This window comes from Python bivittatus, unplaced genomic scaffold, assembly GCF_059951505.1.
Source record: "Python bivittatus isolate LINGU-HERP-01145 unplaced genomic scaffold, Pbiv_v1 ctg000480_np1212, whole genome shotgun sequence".
Classification (NCBI taxonomy): Eukaryota; Metazoa; Chordata; class Lepidosauria; order Squamata; family Pythonidae; genus Python; species Python bivittatus.
In genome coordinates this window covers 26,868,313-26,888,064 of record NW_028277075.1, presented here as the reverse complement: position 1 = coordinate 26,888,064, position 19,752 = coordinate 26,868,313, and the positions used below count along the sequence as shown (strand labels likewise).

At 37.8% G+C, this 19,752-nt stretch overlaps 1 protein-coding gene across 3 annotated transcripts in view; it reads left to right on the top strand.

Annotated features, from left to right (window-relative positions):
• The window catches only part of TTBK2 (tau tubulin kinase 2), a 93,439-nt gene that overhangs the window by 42,801 nt on the left and 30,886 nt on the right, over positions 1 to 19,752 (top strand). For all 3 annotated transcript variants that reach the window (XM_088145530.1, XM_088145531.1, XM_025165008.2), the window contains exons 6-9: positions 3,921 to 4,025; positions 9,466 to 9,531; positions 16,522 to 16,614; positions 18,256 to 18,381. In XM_088145530.1, the coding sequence (XP_088001656.1) occupies positions 3,921 to 4,025; positions 9,466 to 9,531; positions 16,522 to 16,614; positions 18,256 to 18,381 (390 nt within the window). The remainder of the gene's footprint in view (positions 1 to 3,920; positions 4,026 to 9,465; positions 9,532 to 16,521; positions 16,615 to 18,255; positions 18,382 to 19,752) is intronic.

The following is a 19,752-nucleotide window of genomic DNA, read 5'->3' as shown; positions in this document are numbered from 1 at the left end:
CTCTGTGGACCCTCACCCCAGAGGTCAGTGCCTAGACTCCCTTCACAAGGAGAAGAGCTAGACAATCAAGTGAAAAACAGGTACCCAGGCCCCACCTGTTTTTGCACATGAATCAGAGAATTCCCTTCAGGACCAGTCAGATTGGGAAGAAGGGAAGCTATCCCTGGAATAGGAAGATCCACAGTCAGTCCCCAAATCCATCAGGCTTTTGCAAAAACAGACTTCTCAAGAAAGTCTGCAAGGTTCTAGATCTCAGGAAACCAGAACCCCTTGGCCTCATAGAACCCTTAGTGGATCTGTGAGCAACAGAGATGTTCCCTGTAGCTAGCAGTCCTATCTCAACAAGTCTTTGAGGCAGAATGGGGGGTGGGAGTGGATGTGATGACTGTGAAAAGTGGCTCCTCTCTGTCTGCTGAACTCTGTCCTAGATCTGCTTAACCTGCCCAGTGCATACCTTCATGCCAGCATTGGTTTGGGGGAGCATAGTAAATAAAAATGGGAAAGATACCTGCAAACACCCAGAGGACAGGAAAATGGAAATCCTGAAGCACAAAAAACACCCCATCTCTCTAGAGCCTAAGGAGCATAGACAGGGATGAACAAAGTAAGCAAGGCCCCTGCTTTTATGGTAGGTGCTCATCAGAACAATGCCTAGTTCACAGTCAGAGGCATGGCAGCTAATGTGGTCACCAGAACACAGGACCATTTTGGATTTAGAGTCTAATATTGGGCCCATTCAAGGGGGGAAAGCTGCTTGAAGAGACCCAAGACCAAAAGAAAGTTCTACTCTTGGAGGCCATGAATTATCTCTTCAGCATATTAGTATGGTCTTGTCTGAATCTTCTGAGTTAGAGGCTGAAGACTGACCCAACGGATTGGCAACCTGAAGAGACAGCAGGCAGATACCTGCACTCACTCCAGGAGACAGCCTGAGAAAATGACTGATTCAGACAATGAGAGGCCAGATTCTGGCAGGGTACCAGCCCTGAGAACATGCTGGCAGCTATGGTAACCTGGTGCTGTATAAGAGCAAGTCACTCAGTACCAATTCAAGACCCTCTCATTTGTCCTGTTGTCAGTTTCTGTATTTTTCATGAATGTGAAAATGACTTTTGTAGCTTACCTCAGATCCTGGGTATACACATATTCTCCTCCTTAAATGATCTGTTCATCCAATCCCCATAGATTGAACAGGGAAGAAAGGACATTTAGATCACAATGCAAATCCTTGAGGACCTGTCTGTTTTAATCAATGAAAATAAGAACATCTTTCAATTAGTTACCCACCTCAATGCCATTCTGGGCACAGGAAAAGGCCTTATCTTGCAAAAGGAGATAATCCAGCAATTAGTTGTGTTTGTTCTTCAGACCATTTGTCCAGACTTCATGACTCTTGATAGCCTCCAGGCCAGATGATCAGTACCATGGCCAAGATTCCATTCCTCTCTAATTGATGCTCTTTCCCTTCCTGAACCAAATATCCCTAAGATCTCAGAAATGCCTACCAATGAAGGTGAAGAATTTTGTCAAGTTGTGGCTTTCTGGAATCCTATTCAGGGACAGGGGCATATGTCTCTCCCTGCAGGTCCAGCTGATCATAGTCATCAGCATCAGGGAATAGGATGCACACTCTGTAGACCAAATATCCCAGATAATCTGGATGAAACCCCAAGACAGCATAAACATCTTAGGACTGTATGCAGTATGAGTAGCTGTGAGCAAGGTCCAGACTTTCCTGAAATACCAGTACTTCCTCCTCCTCATCTGGCTAAACATTATCACTTTGTGCCTAGAAACAATTTTCATGACTAAGATCACGAATTTCTTTTGGGGTTTTAATCTTTGAATTAGAGGCAGGAAGTTATCCTCCCTCTTTCCCAGTCCTAAGACCCAATTACAGAAAGTTTGGCACAAGGTGGATACCAACTGAGCCATTAGGGTCCAACTGAATAGGACAGAGGAATTCAAATTCTCAGACAGCCTCCTGGTTTCCTTCCCATCTGGGCTGCAAAGCCTCACAGACTATGATCTCCAGGTAGAACAAGGCTTTCCTCAAGCTATCTTATGACACTAAAAATAAGTGAGCCCCACAAGGAACTGTGACAGAAAAGCACAGCCACCTTGACACTCATGCCACTTATCCCCCTAGGAGACATATATAGGACTGCCACATGGTCCTCTGAATCTTCTTTAATGTCATTATAAGTTTAATTCTTAACACCTTGGCTGAAGGCTTATGGCATGAAGGTACTTCAGAAAATAGTTTCTAGCAAGGGCTAGTGGTCCTCCAGGTGTATTGTTCCAACCTGAGAGACAGTTCTGGCATGCCCCACTGTTCAGTGCCCTGGATCCATTGTAAAAAAGCAGTATTTGGTCTTACTATGAAAGTCGTTTTTCTACACTAGAGACAGGGCATCCAGTCCACCCCATCATTAAAAAGAGGGAGAGAAAGAATGAGGAAATACAGACCCACATCAGTATTGCAACTAAATGAACATAGCGTTAGAAGAGTACTTTGGACATACAGAAAGCAGAGAGAATCTGTGTTTGAATGGAATGTAACCTTTCTGCAGCCTTGCCCAACAAATGAACTCTTCTAGTGATCATGATGGATAATAAGCTTACTGAACTATATGATAAATACTCAGTCTAATGAAGTACAAACAGTCCATCCAGACACATAGGTGCTTAGAAAGGCAACAGCATGCTAGGATAGACTAAAAGAATGATACACCAAAGAGTAGGAAAAAGATCAAGTATGACTGATGGGTAAAAGGGCCAAGAGTCAGGACATGAACTCGCATCATCAAGAACTGTCCAAAGACAACTGGACTCTTTCCCAAATTGTCTTCCAAGTTGTAGCAGTATCCTTGACAAAATTGATGAAAACCAGCTGGTCAGAGTCCAACACTTTTGAGTTATAAAATAGAAAATGAAAAGAGAAGCTCTGCATATAAGCTGGGAGAAGTGTACAGGGATATGCATGTAGAGCTTCTCCACTGTATAGATTGCCAGTTTGCTGCTTTTTGCCTGCTGCTTCTATTGCTATCTTTTCTACACTGAAAATCTTTCTGACATCAAGAAGCTACAAGACAACTTTTGGTAATTCTCTGATTACTAATTTAGATAACTTATCTGCTCACATTAGTTGGGAAAATCATGTTGATTTTGTGTATCTCTAATTAGTTGTGATGGAATTGAGAAATTTACCAAAGGGACAACTGTATTCAAGCTTTGATTCAATAAATCTATGAAATTATTGTACTGTGCACCATTTCCTTCTGTGCTGATTGTGCCTATTGGGAACAAAGATTCTGAGAGGAGAGAGAAACAGTTCTCTATGTTCTCCCCCTTCCAAGACATAGTATAACATATCTCTCCTTTATTTTCAACCCTTCTCATTTTTTTTTCCTTCTACTGAATTATTTCTGGCTTGTCATTCTGACACTGGGAAAGGAGATATCTCCTCCCACAGGAAACAACCTCAGAATCCTTTCTAGCCCTCTCTGGATCCCATGGAGATAGGTAAATGCTGTAGCCCTATCAATGTATCACTCTTGCTTTTTCTCAAGCTGGGAAGAAAAGCTAGATTCAATATTGCACAATTAATTTTCTCTATGTAATAAAGGACTAACCATTCTTTCTAAGGAGTGAGCCCCACTGAAAATGTTAGGACTTGCTTCTAAACAACAATGGAATTGTGGTATCAGAACAATTGTGTTTTTTAAAAATACGTTTTATTTTTAGCTGAGCATATGCACCATATTAATACAGAAGCAACCATAATAGTCCTTAATTTCAATATCCAATCAATTCACCAACTGTTTTTCTAACTGAAATATATGAAATGAAATGAAAGCTAAAATTACAATTTTCATCTGTATATTATAAATGTAAGATTTTTTTCTTTTTCTTTTTAGTCTAATTTTGCTATGGGACGCTTTCCTAGCACTTGGAGGAAGTGTTATATGCTGGATTTTGGCTTGGCACGTCAGTTTACAAACTCATGTGGGGATGTCAGACCAGTAAGAAATTTTAATCAAACTTTTAAAATAATACCTAATTCAGCATGTTAATATGACTATTAATATGAATTATTTAATCAATATATTTTTCAGCATGGTTTAAAAAAATCAGGCTTACAGTATATAATTTTGGCAGTATTGTAAAGAAGAAGATGCAATCATGTTCTAGTTTTATCCTGAGCTATTGTCATACCATGGAATCTTAAGCAATGCTTAAGAAAGCAGTAAAAACAGCTGCTAATACTCTGTTTAGGAGGAGAATGAGATTTCACCTGATAAATATTAAGAATACATAAATTAGCATTTTTATTACATAGTATTTTTTATTACATGGGGTTGTAAAACAAAATTGGTATTGGTCTTAAAAGGTTTTGGCATTCATTTCAGTTTGTGGTTACCAAGGAAGTGGATAGGATTCTCTGCTGCATGAGGTCACCCACCTGTGGCCTGACTGTCTGCTCTACCTAGTTTCTTTGGGTGGTTGGAGTGTGTGCATGGCTGGTTAGTTTAGATAGGTTATACTTTTTCTTTTTTGGGGGAGAAGAGAACATGCCAACTGCCTTGAAAGAAGCAGCAATGTGCCTGCTCTTAAATAAGTTCTCCCTTCATCCAACCATCTTGGACAATTTTGCCCATTCTGGGGGCCATGTCAAATAGGACTGCTCCCAGAGTGAATTACACAGCTCTGAATCCAGCCCTCAGATTGAATCAAGTATCTCTGCATAGTTCTAATAAGAACTTATTTAGTTATTTCTAAGAATGAAGGAACACATAAAAATTAATTCAGATTCTTCCTTTGCTCCCATGATTATAGATCTGAGATGGCTTTGAGATACTCTCTAGTCACTTTTGTTAGGGAATAACTTCTCCCAGCATCTTGACAGTCTTCCACACTAGAATCTGGATTCTGACTTTCCACCAGCTACAAACCCTATTGAAAGTGCAGTTTTCCATCCGCTTCAGTTAATTCCATGTAGTCTTCCATCAGCTTCTTTGACAAATGTAACTCAAGAGTTGCAAATGTCCTTGAGCTTCTCTGGAAAGAAATAATAAAGTTTCTTTCTTTTCGTTTGATGGGCAAACTGTTTGGCAGAACAGTGAAAAGAAAAAAAAAAATCAGTAGAAAGTTACCTAACAGGCAGGCAAATGGTCACCAATTTAACGGGGATTAACATTTTAATTAAACTTTGCATTTTAACCTACTGTTAGAATAAATGCACTTAATTTACTGACATTGTGATCCTAAGATAAATATAATGGACATTAAAAAAATAGCTTCCTATATGGGCTGGGCAAGGTTTTATTTCTGGCAGGGCTTCCCAAACTTCTTTTTTTTCAGGAATCCTTTGTTTTCCAAGGGTTTCAGAATAAAACTGGTCACATGTTTCACTAAATTTGTTCATTTGGATTAATAAAAAAGGGTTCTTTAGCTGAATATGTTTCAAAATTCATGTAGATCAGCAGTTCTCAAACATTTTGGTCTCAGGTCCCCTTTACATTCTTAAAAATGATTACAAATTATTGAAGATCCCAAAGAACTTTAGTTTATGTGAGTTATATCTATAAATTTTTGCTATGTTAGAAATTAAAACTCAGAAATTTAAAAATATTTATTTATTTGACTTTGTGGACCCCAGGGTCTCCTTGGTTGTCATCTTTAAAGCCGTCCATGGTTTGGGCCTGGATATCTGGGGCACTGCCTTCTCTCAATAACATATGCCTGTCCAATAAGATCCATTAGGACGGGCTTGCTACATGTTCCCATGATTAGAGACTGCCATCTTAAGAGATCACATAAGAGTGCATTTGTCAGTTGCCACCTCCTTCCTCTGGAATAGCACTCCCTCCAATGTGTGAGCAGCCCCTTTCCCTCTGGTGTTTAGGAAGCTGCTAAAAATATGATTGTTCCCTAAAGATAAAGAACTGTTTTAATTGTGCTTTGTCATGAGATTGGGTTTCGTTTTATTACTAATGTTTTTATTCATGACTCCTGGTTCCATAAGAATATTCCTGACTGTTACTTTTTTTAATGTAATATAAGGGTTTAATCCCAATTATGAATTGGAAAGTTGATGGCACTCAATTGCTAGATTGGAGTGGTCTGTAAATAAATAAAATAAATAAATGTATTGGCAAACTTATCCAAAAGACCGCGCTCTTCAGGTACCTTTACAAAACTTGGTTATAATTATTTGATTAATTGATTGATTGATTCATTTCTACCCTGTCATTTTGTTTCTTCAAAAATCAGGAAGTCTTGCTGTGATAAGAAAAAATACAAAATATAAATGAAAACAACAATTAAAATCAGAATTAAAATTAAACATAAGAATAAATTAACAAAAGCTCAGCAAATTATTCCTAAATATCAGGAGAGGGGGTCAGATGGTCTTCTGTAAGGAGCACAACTTGGGAGCCATGCTGGAAATCTTTTTTCATGTGCCAAATAGTTGAGCTTCTGGCAGTAGGGGATCTTCTGGAATGCCTAGGCAGGTATGTAGTAGGAGAGGGTATTCTGCAGATAGTCTGGCCCCAAGCCATTAAAACCTCTAAAGGTCAATACCAACATTTTGACCAGTGCCAGAAGGCAATTGGTACCCAGTGCAGTTCTTTCAATATAGGCACAAGTCAGCAGTTTAGCTACCACATTTTGCACCAATTGCAATTTCCAGATGCTGTTCAATGTATAGCACATTGTAATAATCAAGGTAGGTTGTAATCAAGGCAAGAAAAACTGTTGCTAAGTCTGGTTGGCTCAGGAAGGGTCGCACTTGACACTGTAATTATTGAAATAAGCTACCTTGCCATAGGTGCTGCTTGTAAATTCAGGAACAGCTGGTAATCAGGGAGCACTTCCAGGATAATCCCATCCAGAACAAGCCCTCCTCATTTCCAGAATCCAGCTTTATCCAACAGTATCTTTGCCTTGTCTGAATTTAATTTAAATCTGTATTCCCTCATTCAGCCTTTTACCAAAATAAAGCAACATTCAAGGGTACTCTTTTTTCTTTGGAATCTGGAGGTAAGAAGAAATAGAGCATACTGACATCACCCCTCTCTGAAGATCCATATGACCTCCCCATTAGTTATTTTTAATAGAGGTTAAGCTAAAGTCCTGAGGAACATCATAGGTCAGTGGTCCCATAACATGACCTTCTGGACATGACCTAACAGAAAGGACCAGAGCCATTGTAAAACAGTGCCCCTGGAGCCCAACTCAACCAGGCGGTCCAGAAGGATACCATAGTTGATAAGATTGAAAGCTTCTGTTAAATTTGGGAGAACTAGCAGGGATGTACTCCCTCCATCTAGGTAACAACATAGTTCAGCTACAAAGCTGACCAAAGCTATCTCACTATTATATTGCAAATGAAATCTCTGTTGAATGTGTTGAGAAAATCAGTTTTATCCAAATGAATCTGGAGTTGCAAGGCGATCATTTTCTCAATCACCTTGACCAAGAATGGGATATTTGAGATTTGCTTATAATTAAAGAGATCTTCTGGGTTGATAAGGATTTTTCAGTAATGGTCTTATAATAACCTCCTTTAAGCATAAAAGAATGCATCTGGAACAGAATCACCTCCTTTAACTATAAAGCCAGGCTTTATTTGTTTGTTTAATCAGCCAGTAGGGGCACAAATCTTGCAGACAAGTGGTAGCCCTCATCTCCCCACTTAGTATAACTATGTACATCCTTGAGATCTAGAAGCTGAGAAGAACCCATGTGAACCTGACAAGTAATTACCAAGTTTATCTCCCTATGACCTCACTTGACCTCAGATTTGTCAAATTGAGCCAAATCCAACGGACTTGGTCTGCAAATAATTATGAAAATAGATTTCTGCCAAAGGTGAGGCAAGCCTGGAAAATGTGATTTTGTATGGCTTAGGTTTAATGAATTGTTTAAAAATTGAATCCTAATGTTGAAGATAGATACATGCTATCTATATTCTATCTGTCTGTCTGTCTGTCTACCCACCCATCCACCCACTACACACAAACCCACACATATACACACATACACACACACATCTTTAAATTGTCTCACACACACGCACATACAAACTCACACACACATATGAATTAGATATAACTTAGGTATGGTGGGATCTTATTTTTAGAGTTTTTAGTTTAGTTAAGGTTTTGTTTTCATTTTTAGGTCTTTTTGTCTTTTTTCTTTTTTCTGTAGATAATTTAATATCATTTTTTCTTTTGTTTACTGACTATTTAGCTTTTTATATAATAGGCTAGGTTTCTTTTTTAAAGTATATAGCATTTTGTGCAATAGTAATGTAATTATATAGTTATATTACTATTTTATTAATATACAATGTTACCAACTAATAATTAAGGTTTTTAAAGAAATGTTAATTATAATGTTCCTAAAATCTAATATTAAATAATTTTTTAAAAAATTATAACAATTGCTCACAGCAAGCCTCCATCAATTCTGGCTCCTGTCCACTAACATTTTGATAGTGGAAGTGCCAAACAGTATGGAAAAACATTGCCAGCCTATTTTGGATTCTGTGATGCAATGGATACTCAGTTGGAAGCCCAGTTTGCATCCTAAGATGTTAAATGTTTCTGAATATCAAATTTTGTCTGCCAAATCTTCAACCAATAATAGCAAGCCTTTGATTAGAAGATCCTTCAGTGAAGCAATATAGACATAATTTTGTAATACTGTATTGTGCTTCCATTTTATTTTAATTTGTAAGCCGCTGTGGGAATGTTGATATGTATTGAAGATACAGTGTGTACTTTTCCAAAATAAATTACTCTGCTCAGTGTAACCCTGATTAAAAGTGTGTTTGGAGACTGTAGTTGGCAAAATGCCAGTGCAAAAATTTTACCTTCAGAATGGATAAATATGCCATGGTGTAGGCCTAAACCTGAGCTCATACCCATGTCCAATTGATTCATTTTGCCAGGGTCATTCTAGGTGTCTGTTTTGGAGCTCTATCTCCCAGAGCTCCTCAGTAAACATAGGAGCTGCCTGATATTGGCATTAAGGGAGAGGCCATTTGGGAGCTATCCTACTGAGAGCTTGTGTCACCTCTTTATTTCAGAGGTTAATGAGACTCTCAGTTGAGTTGTCTTGCAGATCTGCTGGCAACTGATGAGATCCATAAGATGCCATAATACTGGACTCTGCTGTGCAAAAGAGTAGAATAACATATGATTAAGTAAAAATGGTTTTAAGTTACTTAAACTGTGATCAAGATATGTATGTTTGTCTTCCTAAATCCAATTTATATTAATATTTTGCAGCAGAATCATTATGTTAAAGAAGTTGTTCATTATCAGCACAGAGAAACTCCAAAGCAGATAATCAAAATTATTATTTGTATTGTCTTTCTTATAAATAGTCAACACTTACTGACTTACTCTGGAATACGGACTCATTTTTGTCTCTCCTCTTTTACATTGATAGCCCCGAGCTGTTGCCGGTTTTAGAGGTACAGTGCGGTATGCATCAGTCAATGCTCACAGAAATAGAGTGAGTATTAGCATTTACATTAGCCTGAATATTTAATAACTGAAAATTATGCATGATGTGTCTATCATACGTTTTCCCTTTTCTATATTTTTCTGTATGAATTATAATTCAACTGCTTGAAATATCAAATGTGTTTACAAGTAGACAGTGACTGCATATGATTTAATCAGATGGGATGTTCTAGCAATAGAAATAATATTATAGTTGAGCTTTAGTTTAAAAAATGTATTACTGTTTTAATTTTTTGCCAGGATAGAAGTACAGAAATGAGTAAATGGTTGGAATGAGTACTATTATTATTATATGTGTGTGCATATATAAATATATACTAATTGTATTGAAAGATTATACTTGAATTTTTGGTGTCCCAGATTTATTTAAGCATATATATGAAACTTCAGAGTTTTTTAAAGAATATAGTTGGTTTTAAAGAATGAATGTGGCATGTAAGTGAAGTGTACATTTCTGGACTAAAAGGAATACTAATTTAAATATAATAGTCATCCCTGAGTTCTATGAAAGCAACAACATTTAATGCCATGGTTACACGTTGGCAAGTGGTATATGTACACACTTTTCTTCATACGTCTCAGGCTTTAGAAGCAGAGGGAAAACAGGGACTTTCATATTGTATTTGTACTAAACAGGTGTTTAAAACAAACCCTGGCTATTTGAATGAACTGTTGCAAGCCAGCTCAATACCTAACCAGTTTACACTGCACAAAAGACATAGATGTTGAAGATGCCTACTGCTTTGGCTTCAGTGACTTTGGTCCTGAGCACAGCAATTACTGCCACTCCAGCATACCTATTTACTTCAGTTTCTATAGACCTCCTCTCTAAATACAAAAGAGAAAAAGGAAAGAAGCAATCTTCTTAGCATGCTTTGGAAGTGCTGCCATCTAAGGAGAGGAAGAAAGCTTTGCTAACCTTTCTCCAACAACATTACAAGCATCTAATGAGGACCTCAAGAAGCCCAATGCAGAAGTCATTCATTTCACTTCCACTGGACTTATTCTCTTCAGTGTAGCAGATTGTCACAGCATGGGCCGCTTCTGTTGCAAGAGAGTTTGGGCAGAATTAATCTTTTTAATAAGAGATTGATTTTTGCTGACAACCAGATATCTCAGCTGGAAGATCATGGGAACTCTGTTGATTCATTTATACCTGATTTAATGAAATCTAATAAGGCATTGCAGGGAATCATGTACTTAAAATATCTTATTGATCCAGTTTATATGTGATAATAATCAAGATCAAGAAGAAACCCTGTTTTCTTTTATAGAAAATTGTCAGCTAGATATTAAGAAGGCCTGTTGCATTTCAGCCTTTTCTATTTGTACAGTTGATAAGCCTTGACCATTTCATGTGAACTTTCTTAGATTTCCCATGAGAAACAAAATTGTAGAGAAAGCTTAATCATCATGGGTCAATGAATGGGGAAAAAAAGTCCTGTATTATGTTTTGCCATGTTAGGGATGCCATGCCATATTAAGAATGCCCAACGAAAAGCTTGTGAGAAGAATTTTAAATATTTTATTAGATAAAGAAGTAATTAGATAAAAAAGTTAGTTATTAGATAAAGAAGTCATTAGATAAAGCACTGGTGTATGCAAGCGAAGGAAGGAGGGCGTGGTGTGTGCATGCGAGCAAGCAAAGGGGGAAGGAGGGCCAAGAAATCCCCGAGCCACAGCATGGCAAGCAGCCCCAGATTCTCGGGGTTCTGGGGCTGCTTGCTGCCCCACAAGGCAGGGTGCAGAGCAACCGAAAGGGCAGAGATGTGGGGGAGAGATATGCAGATGGGGGGAGTAGGAGGCAGTCCCTTACTTTACTGAGGCTCAAAGCTGGGAGGGACCAAGCCCAGAATGGCTTAGATTGGCGTGGGTCCTTGGCTAATGACCGTAGAATTCACTTAAGGATAGCAGTGGGGAGTGCCGAGATTGCCGTCACTAAGTGATGCAGTCATGTGACATCTCGCTTTATGACTACATCATTTAGCAATGGAAATTCTGGTCCCAGTTGCGGTCGTAAGTCGTCAGTCAGGCTGTCAGTTTCTAATTAGATAATTGTTTGATGTAGTTGAATTTTGACAGAAGGAAAGGATGATAAACTGCAGGGTTTTTTGCATCTGTAACTAACCCCTTTTCTTCTCTCCTTCCTTTTCTCCCCCCTCCCCAATTCTCTTTTTTCTCATGGGGCTTGGTAAAATGCATGTATTTTAACATTTCGATTAGCAGAAATAGTCTCCCTTCTTTTTCTCCCCCACTGGTTCATAAAATTCTATTACTAGTTCTATTATTAATTATTAAAATATGTGAAGATGCTAGGGTGTGCTGTGCAATAATCCTAACTACTGCAGAATGGGATGCACAAATTTTATTTTTATTATATTTCCTTCTTATTGGTTTATTTTTTCCTACTATTTCTGTGGATATTTTAGGGCTGGAAGTAAAATATTGATACACTTAACAGATACAGTAAGTTTGATCTAGTGGTTTGATCAGAGCCTGTTTGGTCTAGTGGTTAAGACACCAGGGTAGAAAGCAGGAGACTGTGAGTTCTAATCCCACTTTAGGCATGAAAACTGGCTGGATGGCTTTGGGCCAGTCACTCTCTCTTAGCCCAACTTACCTTACAGGGTTGTTGTTGTGGGAGGAAATAAATAGGAGGAGGAAGGAGTGTTAGATATGTTTGCCGCCTTGAGTTATTTATAAAAATAATAAAGGCAGGATTAAAAAAAACCTTTAAAAAGTACTTTACTTCTTGTTCTCTGTTTCTAATGTTAATTTTAATGATAGTTTCCTTTATGACATGGAACGTCAATGGATTGGGTGATTTTCATTTTTAAACTGGCATTAGATTCTTGCTTGTGCTATTAAAAATTCTGGGGAAAAAATGGAAATTGTGGTAGTGGAGGCAGACTATAAGATTGTGCTGTATATAGATGGGCCAGAAGTTTATATTCTTAATCTCATTTAACAATACTACATGTTTGGTATCCTGACTGACCACTCTGTAAATTATAGCAAATAATACCAGTAGTTCTTAATAATTTTCACGTATTTGGAAGTTTAGGCTCTGTTCTGATACCATTGTTTACCTTGAATTAAGGAATCTCAGGAAGCTTTCTCATCAGGTAAACTTGAATTTATTCCCCAATCTGTCAGAAATAAAAAGATATGGAAAAATAGTCTAGCATTTCTTTGGATATTTGGAATAAAATAAATGTAATCAGGATGAATTTAATTGAGAAGTTGAGCTTTTTTTATAATACAGTGGAACCTCAGTTTACGAACTTAATTCGTTCCGTGACTTTGGTCGCACCCCGAATTGGTCGCACCCCGAAGCAAATTTCCCCATAAGGTTCAATGTAATTACTGTTAATCCGTTCTGGTGTGGAGGACAGGGAGGCAGCTATTGCTTGGAGGGAGAGTTCCCCTCCCTACGACCACGTGTCAGGGGTGGAAGATGGCCGCAGACCATGTGTCAGGGGCGGAAAAATGGCCGCGGACCACGTGTTGGGCGGAAAAATGGCCGCGGACCACGTGTCAGGGGCGGAAAATGGCCGTGGGTCACGTGTCAGGGGCGGGAAAATGGCCGCGGACCATGTGTCGGGCGGAAAAATGGCCGCGGACCACGTGTCGGGGCGGAAAATGGCCGCGGGCCACGTGTCAGGGGTGGGAAAATGGCCGCGGACCACGTGTCAGGGGCGGAAAAATGGCCGTGGACCGTGTCACGGGAGGGAAAATGGCCGCGTATCCTGTTCGTACCCCGAGGCGGAGTTCGCAAACCGAAGCAAAATTTTGCGGCCGGAGCTGGTTGTAACCCAAAAAGTTCGTTAACAGAAGCGTTCGTAACCCGAGGTTCCACTGTATTATCCTATTTTTATTCTTTCCTGAGGATACAAGTATCTAAGTATGCAAGCAACAGTATGTTGGCTTACAGTGTAATCTCTTGATTAGACAATCTAGTTTGCATGAAATGGCACAGATACGCTTGGGGTAAAACTGAGCTTTAATTGTCCTTTTGGCATTTTGGCCAATATATATCTAAACTGACTTTGCTTTACTGTTAGCAAAGAATGCATCCGGTATGGTTATGATTAAGATTGGTAACCTAGTCTTACTAAAAAGTGTTAGATGAAAGCCTTGATTGGCTAAACCCATGATGGACAGTGGAGATCATTATCTATGAACCCCTCTGATGACAAATATGGCCCTTGGGAAATTGGCACTGTAGTCTAAAAAGGAGGAGGGCTACCAAAATGGTGAGAATGTTGGAAGTCAAATCCCATGAGGAGTGGTTAAAGAAATGGGTATGGCTGGTGTGAGTCTTCCGGGCTGTGTGGCCATGTTCTGGAAGTTTTGTTTCCTAACATTTCGCCAGCATCTGTGACTGGCATCTTCAGAGGGCAGGAGCACAGACAGGAGCAGTTCTCTCCTGTCTGTGCTCTGTGTGGGGCACAGAGAGAACTGCTCCTGTCTGTGCTCCTGCCCTCTGAAGATGCCGGTCACAGATGCTGGCAAAACATTAGGAAACAAAACTTCCAGAACACGTCCACACAGCCCGGAAGACCCACACCAGCCATCGTATTCCGGCTGTGAAAGCCTTCAACAAAACATGGGTATGTTTACTCTGCAGAAGAGAAGGTTAAGGGAAGCTATGTTTCAAATTAGTTTGATAGCAGTCTTTAGATATCTAAAGAGTTGGCATAAAGAGGGGGAGAGTGGAGTAGTGGAGTAGATTCAGAGTAGATATTAGAAGGAATTTCCTGACATTGAGAGCTATCAACCAGTGTAACAGGTTGCCTCATGAAATGCTAAGCTCGTTTACTGGAGGTCTTCAAACAAAGACTAGATAGCCATCTGTCCAAATGCTTTAATAGACACTGCATCAAGCAGGGTTTAGATTAGATGATCTCTGAGATCCCATCCAATTTATGAGTCTATAAGATTCACAGTTATTAGAGGCTTTAGAGGAATCAATTCAGGTTCCTAAAATGGTACTCTACTTTTATAAGAACTTTTAAGTCTATGAAATTAACATTAACTATTTATAAAATATTTAGAATATTAAATTCTATTTTTTTAAAATGGCAGAAAGGCCTATTAAAGAATGTGAAATTAATTTATTTAATATAACAGAAACTCTATTTTATGCACATTGGAGACCTCAGACAATTAATAAGAATTGGATGCAATCTCCTTGCTGTTAAGGATGCTATATAAAAGTTGAAACATAACTGATGTGCCCTGGACTTGTCCTACTATTGCCACATTTTATGCTGAAATCCACAGTTCATTAACACAAGTTTAGATGGATCATTGATGGTTAAGGGTACATAACTTGTATATATTCCCAGCATTTGGACTCTGTCAGCTTATAAAGAACTATGAGATTTTATGTACATGGGGGATAGTGAAAATAATTATTATAAAACATTGAAAGGACACATCTTGCCCCAACACAGTAGTGGGTTGCTAATATGTCTGATCTGCCAAAATTATTTGTTTTCTTGTTTATTAGTTTGCTTACTTTTGTTGTGGGGCAATGATGAGGAATTTTGAGCAATCCTTACATATTTTTTTTGCCATTGTTTTGTTCATGAGATTAATTTCAAGGCCTTTTCCCCTCCTTTTTGTCAACCCTGTTTATGTAACTATTTTTAAAAAATTGTTAGATGCAATGTGTGTGTTGTGTGTATGTATGTAAATAAATATATACATTAAAAATTTAAAATAAATTTAAAAAGAGATTGGCCAGGATGCTCTGGATTCAGCATCAGTGTGAGAGTTATATTGTTGATCCAGTAGATCATTCCATCACTCTCAGTCTTAATGCCTGTTGCAACCATTCACCATGAAGAGTGTCCCAAACCTGGTGTTGTTTTACTGACTGAAGCTGGTATTTCAGAGATGAACATTGCTTTAGATCATCTCCTTCTCCATCCTGGAACAAATGTACAGTATAGGAGATTCATTAGGGTGGTTTTCTGGCACTATCTGCTTCACTATCCGATTTGTTCCCACCATCATACTATTAGGGAATATTGGCAGCTGGTCTCCTTGATAATGGCATCACCCCACATACCACTAAAGCAAAAGGAGCATGAGGTTTTCCTCAGTCTTTTAGCAGAAGATTTGATTCCTATGACCCCCAAGATGCCTCCCCTGGAACCTGAACCTATTCTAGTAAATTATCTTACAATCTACAAGATCTTTTCTACTACCTACTGATCCTTCTTCATTGATATCAGTGCCTCAGTGCTATCTGGGTCTGAGCAGACAGGATTAACACTATAACACTTCAGTCCATCAGTGGGTGAGGTATATGATTCTGACCCAGCCTCATTTCAATTAGATCAGGTTTTTCTCTCATCTGATCCATCACCCTGTACTTATAGAAGTAAACAGGCATTACATGAAATAGTTGCTATGCTTAGTTGTTGCTATAAGCATGGAAATTCAACAAAACCCAAATGATGCATGAAGGTGGATGCAACTACTATACCTACCTAGTTCTTAGAATCATCATCTGTGCATTTACTTAACTGTTTTAGCTTCTGCTCCTCAGATGGCTGTCTATGTGTTCCTGGTGCTCCCAGACTACTGCATCAGTCTCTTGGGAAACTGGAGAAAGGTGGGAACGATACCCACAAGCATGGGTGCAATATCAAAAAATATATACTTGAGTCTTTAAGATAGTTACGGCTTCTGCACTAGTATGCCCAAATCTGAATGTTTGGATGGCCACTCAAAGAACCACAGAGATAACCAGCTTGTTTTTCTCTCAGGCCTGCTGAATTCCCTCTTTGCATAATTTGTGTATTATTATTGCAATGGTGTTAAGATTTCCTTTATGTGTGTTATTACTCACATGTTCAGATAAGCAATATTCTTATCTATATAGCTTGGTATTCTGACATTGGATTATATTGAACAGGACTGCAAAATAAAGAAGGTCAACATACAGTCTCCTTTATTTCTGTAGGAAATGGGACGTCATGATGATCTTTGGTCTTTGTTTTACATGTTGGTGGAGTTCGTTGTTGGGCAACTGCCCTGGAGAAAAATTAAAGACAAGGTTTGTTCAGAAATGCAGCAGTTGAGATATCTTGTTATCTTTTAGTTATTGTAGCATACTTTAATTAATTAATTAATATTTATCTAATTTAATTAATGTTTATTCTGTTTTTGCTATAAACCGCCCAGAGTCACTGTGCAGTGAGATGGGCGGTGACAAATTTGAAATATAAATAAATAAAAATCTTGAGGATCAGCTAGCTGTGAGGGTTAATTTGAGACATAATGATAATTTAATTTGTTAATTAGTAACATACATGAGAAAAGTTATTTTCATTGGAACTTCATATAGCGAGTGGCTTAATCTGACTACACCTAAGATCCTATCCCCATATGTTGGCATTAGAAACCTTAATGCTGACAGCAGTGTGGGTGATAGTGGTGGAATTACCAGGTTTTAGCTAGGAAGATAAGAATTAAACCACTGATTGTTGGCAATTCTGTTAGGACTAGAAGAAAGAGGCTTGAGAGTCCAATGTTGCCCAATTCGGTATTCAAACAAACAGTGCTACATGGCAATGTATCTTTACCTGATTTATATGCTTGACTACATTGACAGTGATGCCCATATCAAAGTAGAATGTAATAGTAGCAGTATTTGCTATCTTATATCTAAGCACAATACAAAGAAGGCAATACATTTGCAAAGACTGTTATAACCTTGGGTTTTAAAACTAGTAGATATGGATAATTTCCTAAATCAGGAATAGGGAACACCCAGTCCCTGAGCTTGTGAAATTCTAAACTGTGTCATTATTTTATTTTATTCATTTTGTTTTTTGGTAGACTGTGGAGCTTTCTCTGTGCCTTTAAATTCCACTGTCATTATTGCAAAACTTGGCAACATAGTTTTCTGCTATTCTGAGACAGGAAACAAAAACTGTAGCATATACAGGTAGTCCTCAACTTATGACCACATTAGGGACTGGAAAATTTGTCGTTAAGTGATGCAGTCATTAAGCGAGGCATCATGTGACCGCACCCAATTTTACAACATTTTTTCAGCAGTTAAGCAAATCACAATGGTCATTAAGTGAATCGTGGTCATTAAGCAAGTCATGCAGTTTTTGCTTTTTGGAAGCAGGCTGGGAAGGCTGCAAATAGCGATCATGTGACCCCGGGATGCTGCAACCGTCATAAATACATGACAGTTGCCAAGCACCTGAATTTTGATTATGTGACCGCAGGGATGCTGTGACCATCATAAGTGCAAGGACCAGTCACAAGTCAGTTTTCAGCATTGTCATAACTTTGAATGGTCACTAAATAAATGGTTGTAAGTCGAGGACTAACTGTACCCTAAAACAGACTTAATACATACACACACAGAAATTCTCTCCTAACCAACCTCAAGATATGAGATATAACAATTCAGAAAACCTGAGTATAAGCTATGTATGACACAGTCCTGCCCTCTTTGTGTTGTTTTCCCATTCCCAAATGATAAGTGCAGTCATCAAAAGTTAGAACACTCCACATTTTAATATAGAAATCAAAAAGATAGATTTTAACTTTTACTGCACACATAAGTTCAAGTAATATAACATAAATCCTAATGTATTTAAAATTGTGGGTAAATATTTGTTGCCTAGATAGTATAGTATGTAATAGTATGGTAACTATTTGACTTGTCTGCTTCTAGGAGCAAGTAGGCTCTATAAAAGAGAGGTATGATCACCGGCTGATGCTGAAACATCTCCCTCAAGAATTTAACATCTTTCTAGATCACATTTCTGCTTTAGACTATTTTACTAAACCTGATTACCAGGTATGACTTCTATGTTGCGACTCTCAAATCTTCTTTCCTTCTTAATATTTTAGTTACTGTGTAAGCCTTCATTGCCTGCTTTGAGATTTTATATGTTTGAGTCTACATTTTGTTAAACCATATTAAATTCATGACATATTAAAATTACCTGCCACTCCTAGTTGGTTATATTCTAAATTGAATATTGGCTTTCTAATTCTATATTTCTATTTAATATTTTAATTTTGTTTTACTTTGTAAGGTTTTCCTTATAAAAGTCAGAGTATAAATCTATAAACAGTAATCCAGACACAGTACTGTATATATTATCAGAAGTAAATTTGAACTGTAGCAAACTGAGTGAGCTGCTATCATAGTACTGAGTTGCCATCTCACATGCCATTACAATAGCAATGTAGTGGTGAGCTTGGCTGCCTGTTGAAGCAGTTATACAGATGGCATTGAGGGTAAGAATGGGTGAGAATAGGTAGTAGCACAGAAGAAAGCCACTCATAAATTCAGTTTACTTTTTTCCTCTTGGAGGGAAAACTATTTTAAGTCCCTGTTATATTCCACATACACACGCACACACACAATTTTTATCAAAAGTCTTTTAAAAAGAAGAATAAAAACTACAACAAACTAAATTAGAACAGAAAAATTTAAAAAGAGAGAAAGAAATAACAGAAACAGCTAAAAGTACAATAAAAAAAAGAAAATAGAAAAAAAGAGCAAGTTATATAAAAAAATATAAAGATATAAACAAATGCCTTTCGATATTCTTCACAGCAGTTATAAGTAAAATTATATTTTAACCTCTCTCTCTAAAGTTACATCATGACTTTCTTTCTATAATCTATCCTGTCTAATCACCAAAGCCATAAATCACAAGTTCATTTTTTTTCATGTTGACACAAAAAGTCCATAAGGGGTTGCCAATCGCTAATAAGTGTAGAAATTGTCTTTTCTCTTATCAAAGAAGTCAGTTTATCCATCTCAGGAAGATCTGTCAATTTCACCAACCGTTCGTCCATAGTGGGAAGTGCCGAATCTTTCCATCTTCGTGCATATAATAATCTTGCCACAGTAATCATATCCTGAAATAATCTTCCATGACTCTTTTCTAACTGTGTATCCATCAGTCCTAAAAGGAAAAGTTCTAGCTTCAGTTGAATATTAATCTATAAAATCCTCTGTATTAATGCAAGTATTTGAATCCAACATTTTTTAGCTTTTTTTAACATGTCCACGAAGCATGATAGAATGTCTCTTCATATTGTTCACATTTGCAACATACATTTAGAGTGCCTTTATACATTCTAGATAATTTCTATGGCATCGTGTACCAACAATACATCATTTTATAAAAATTCTCTTTAAGATCATAACATA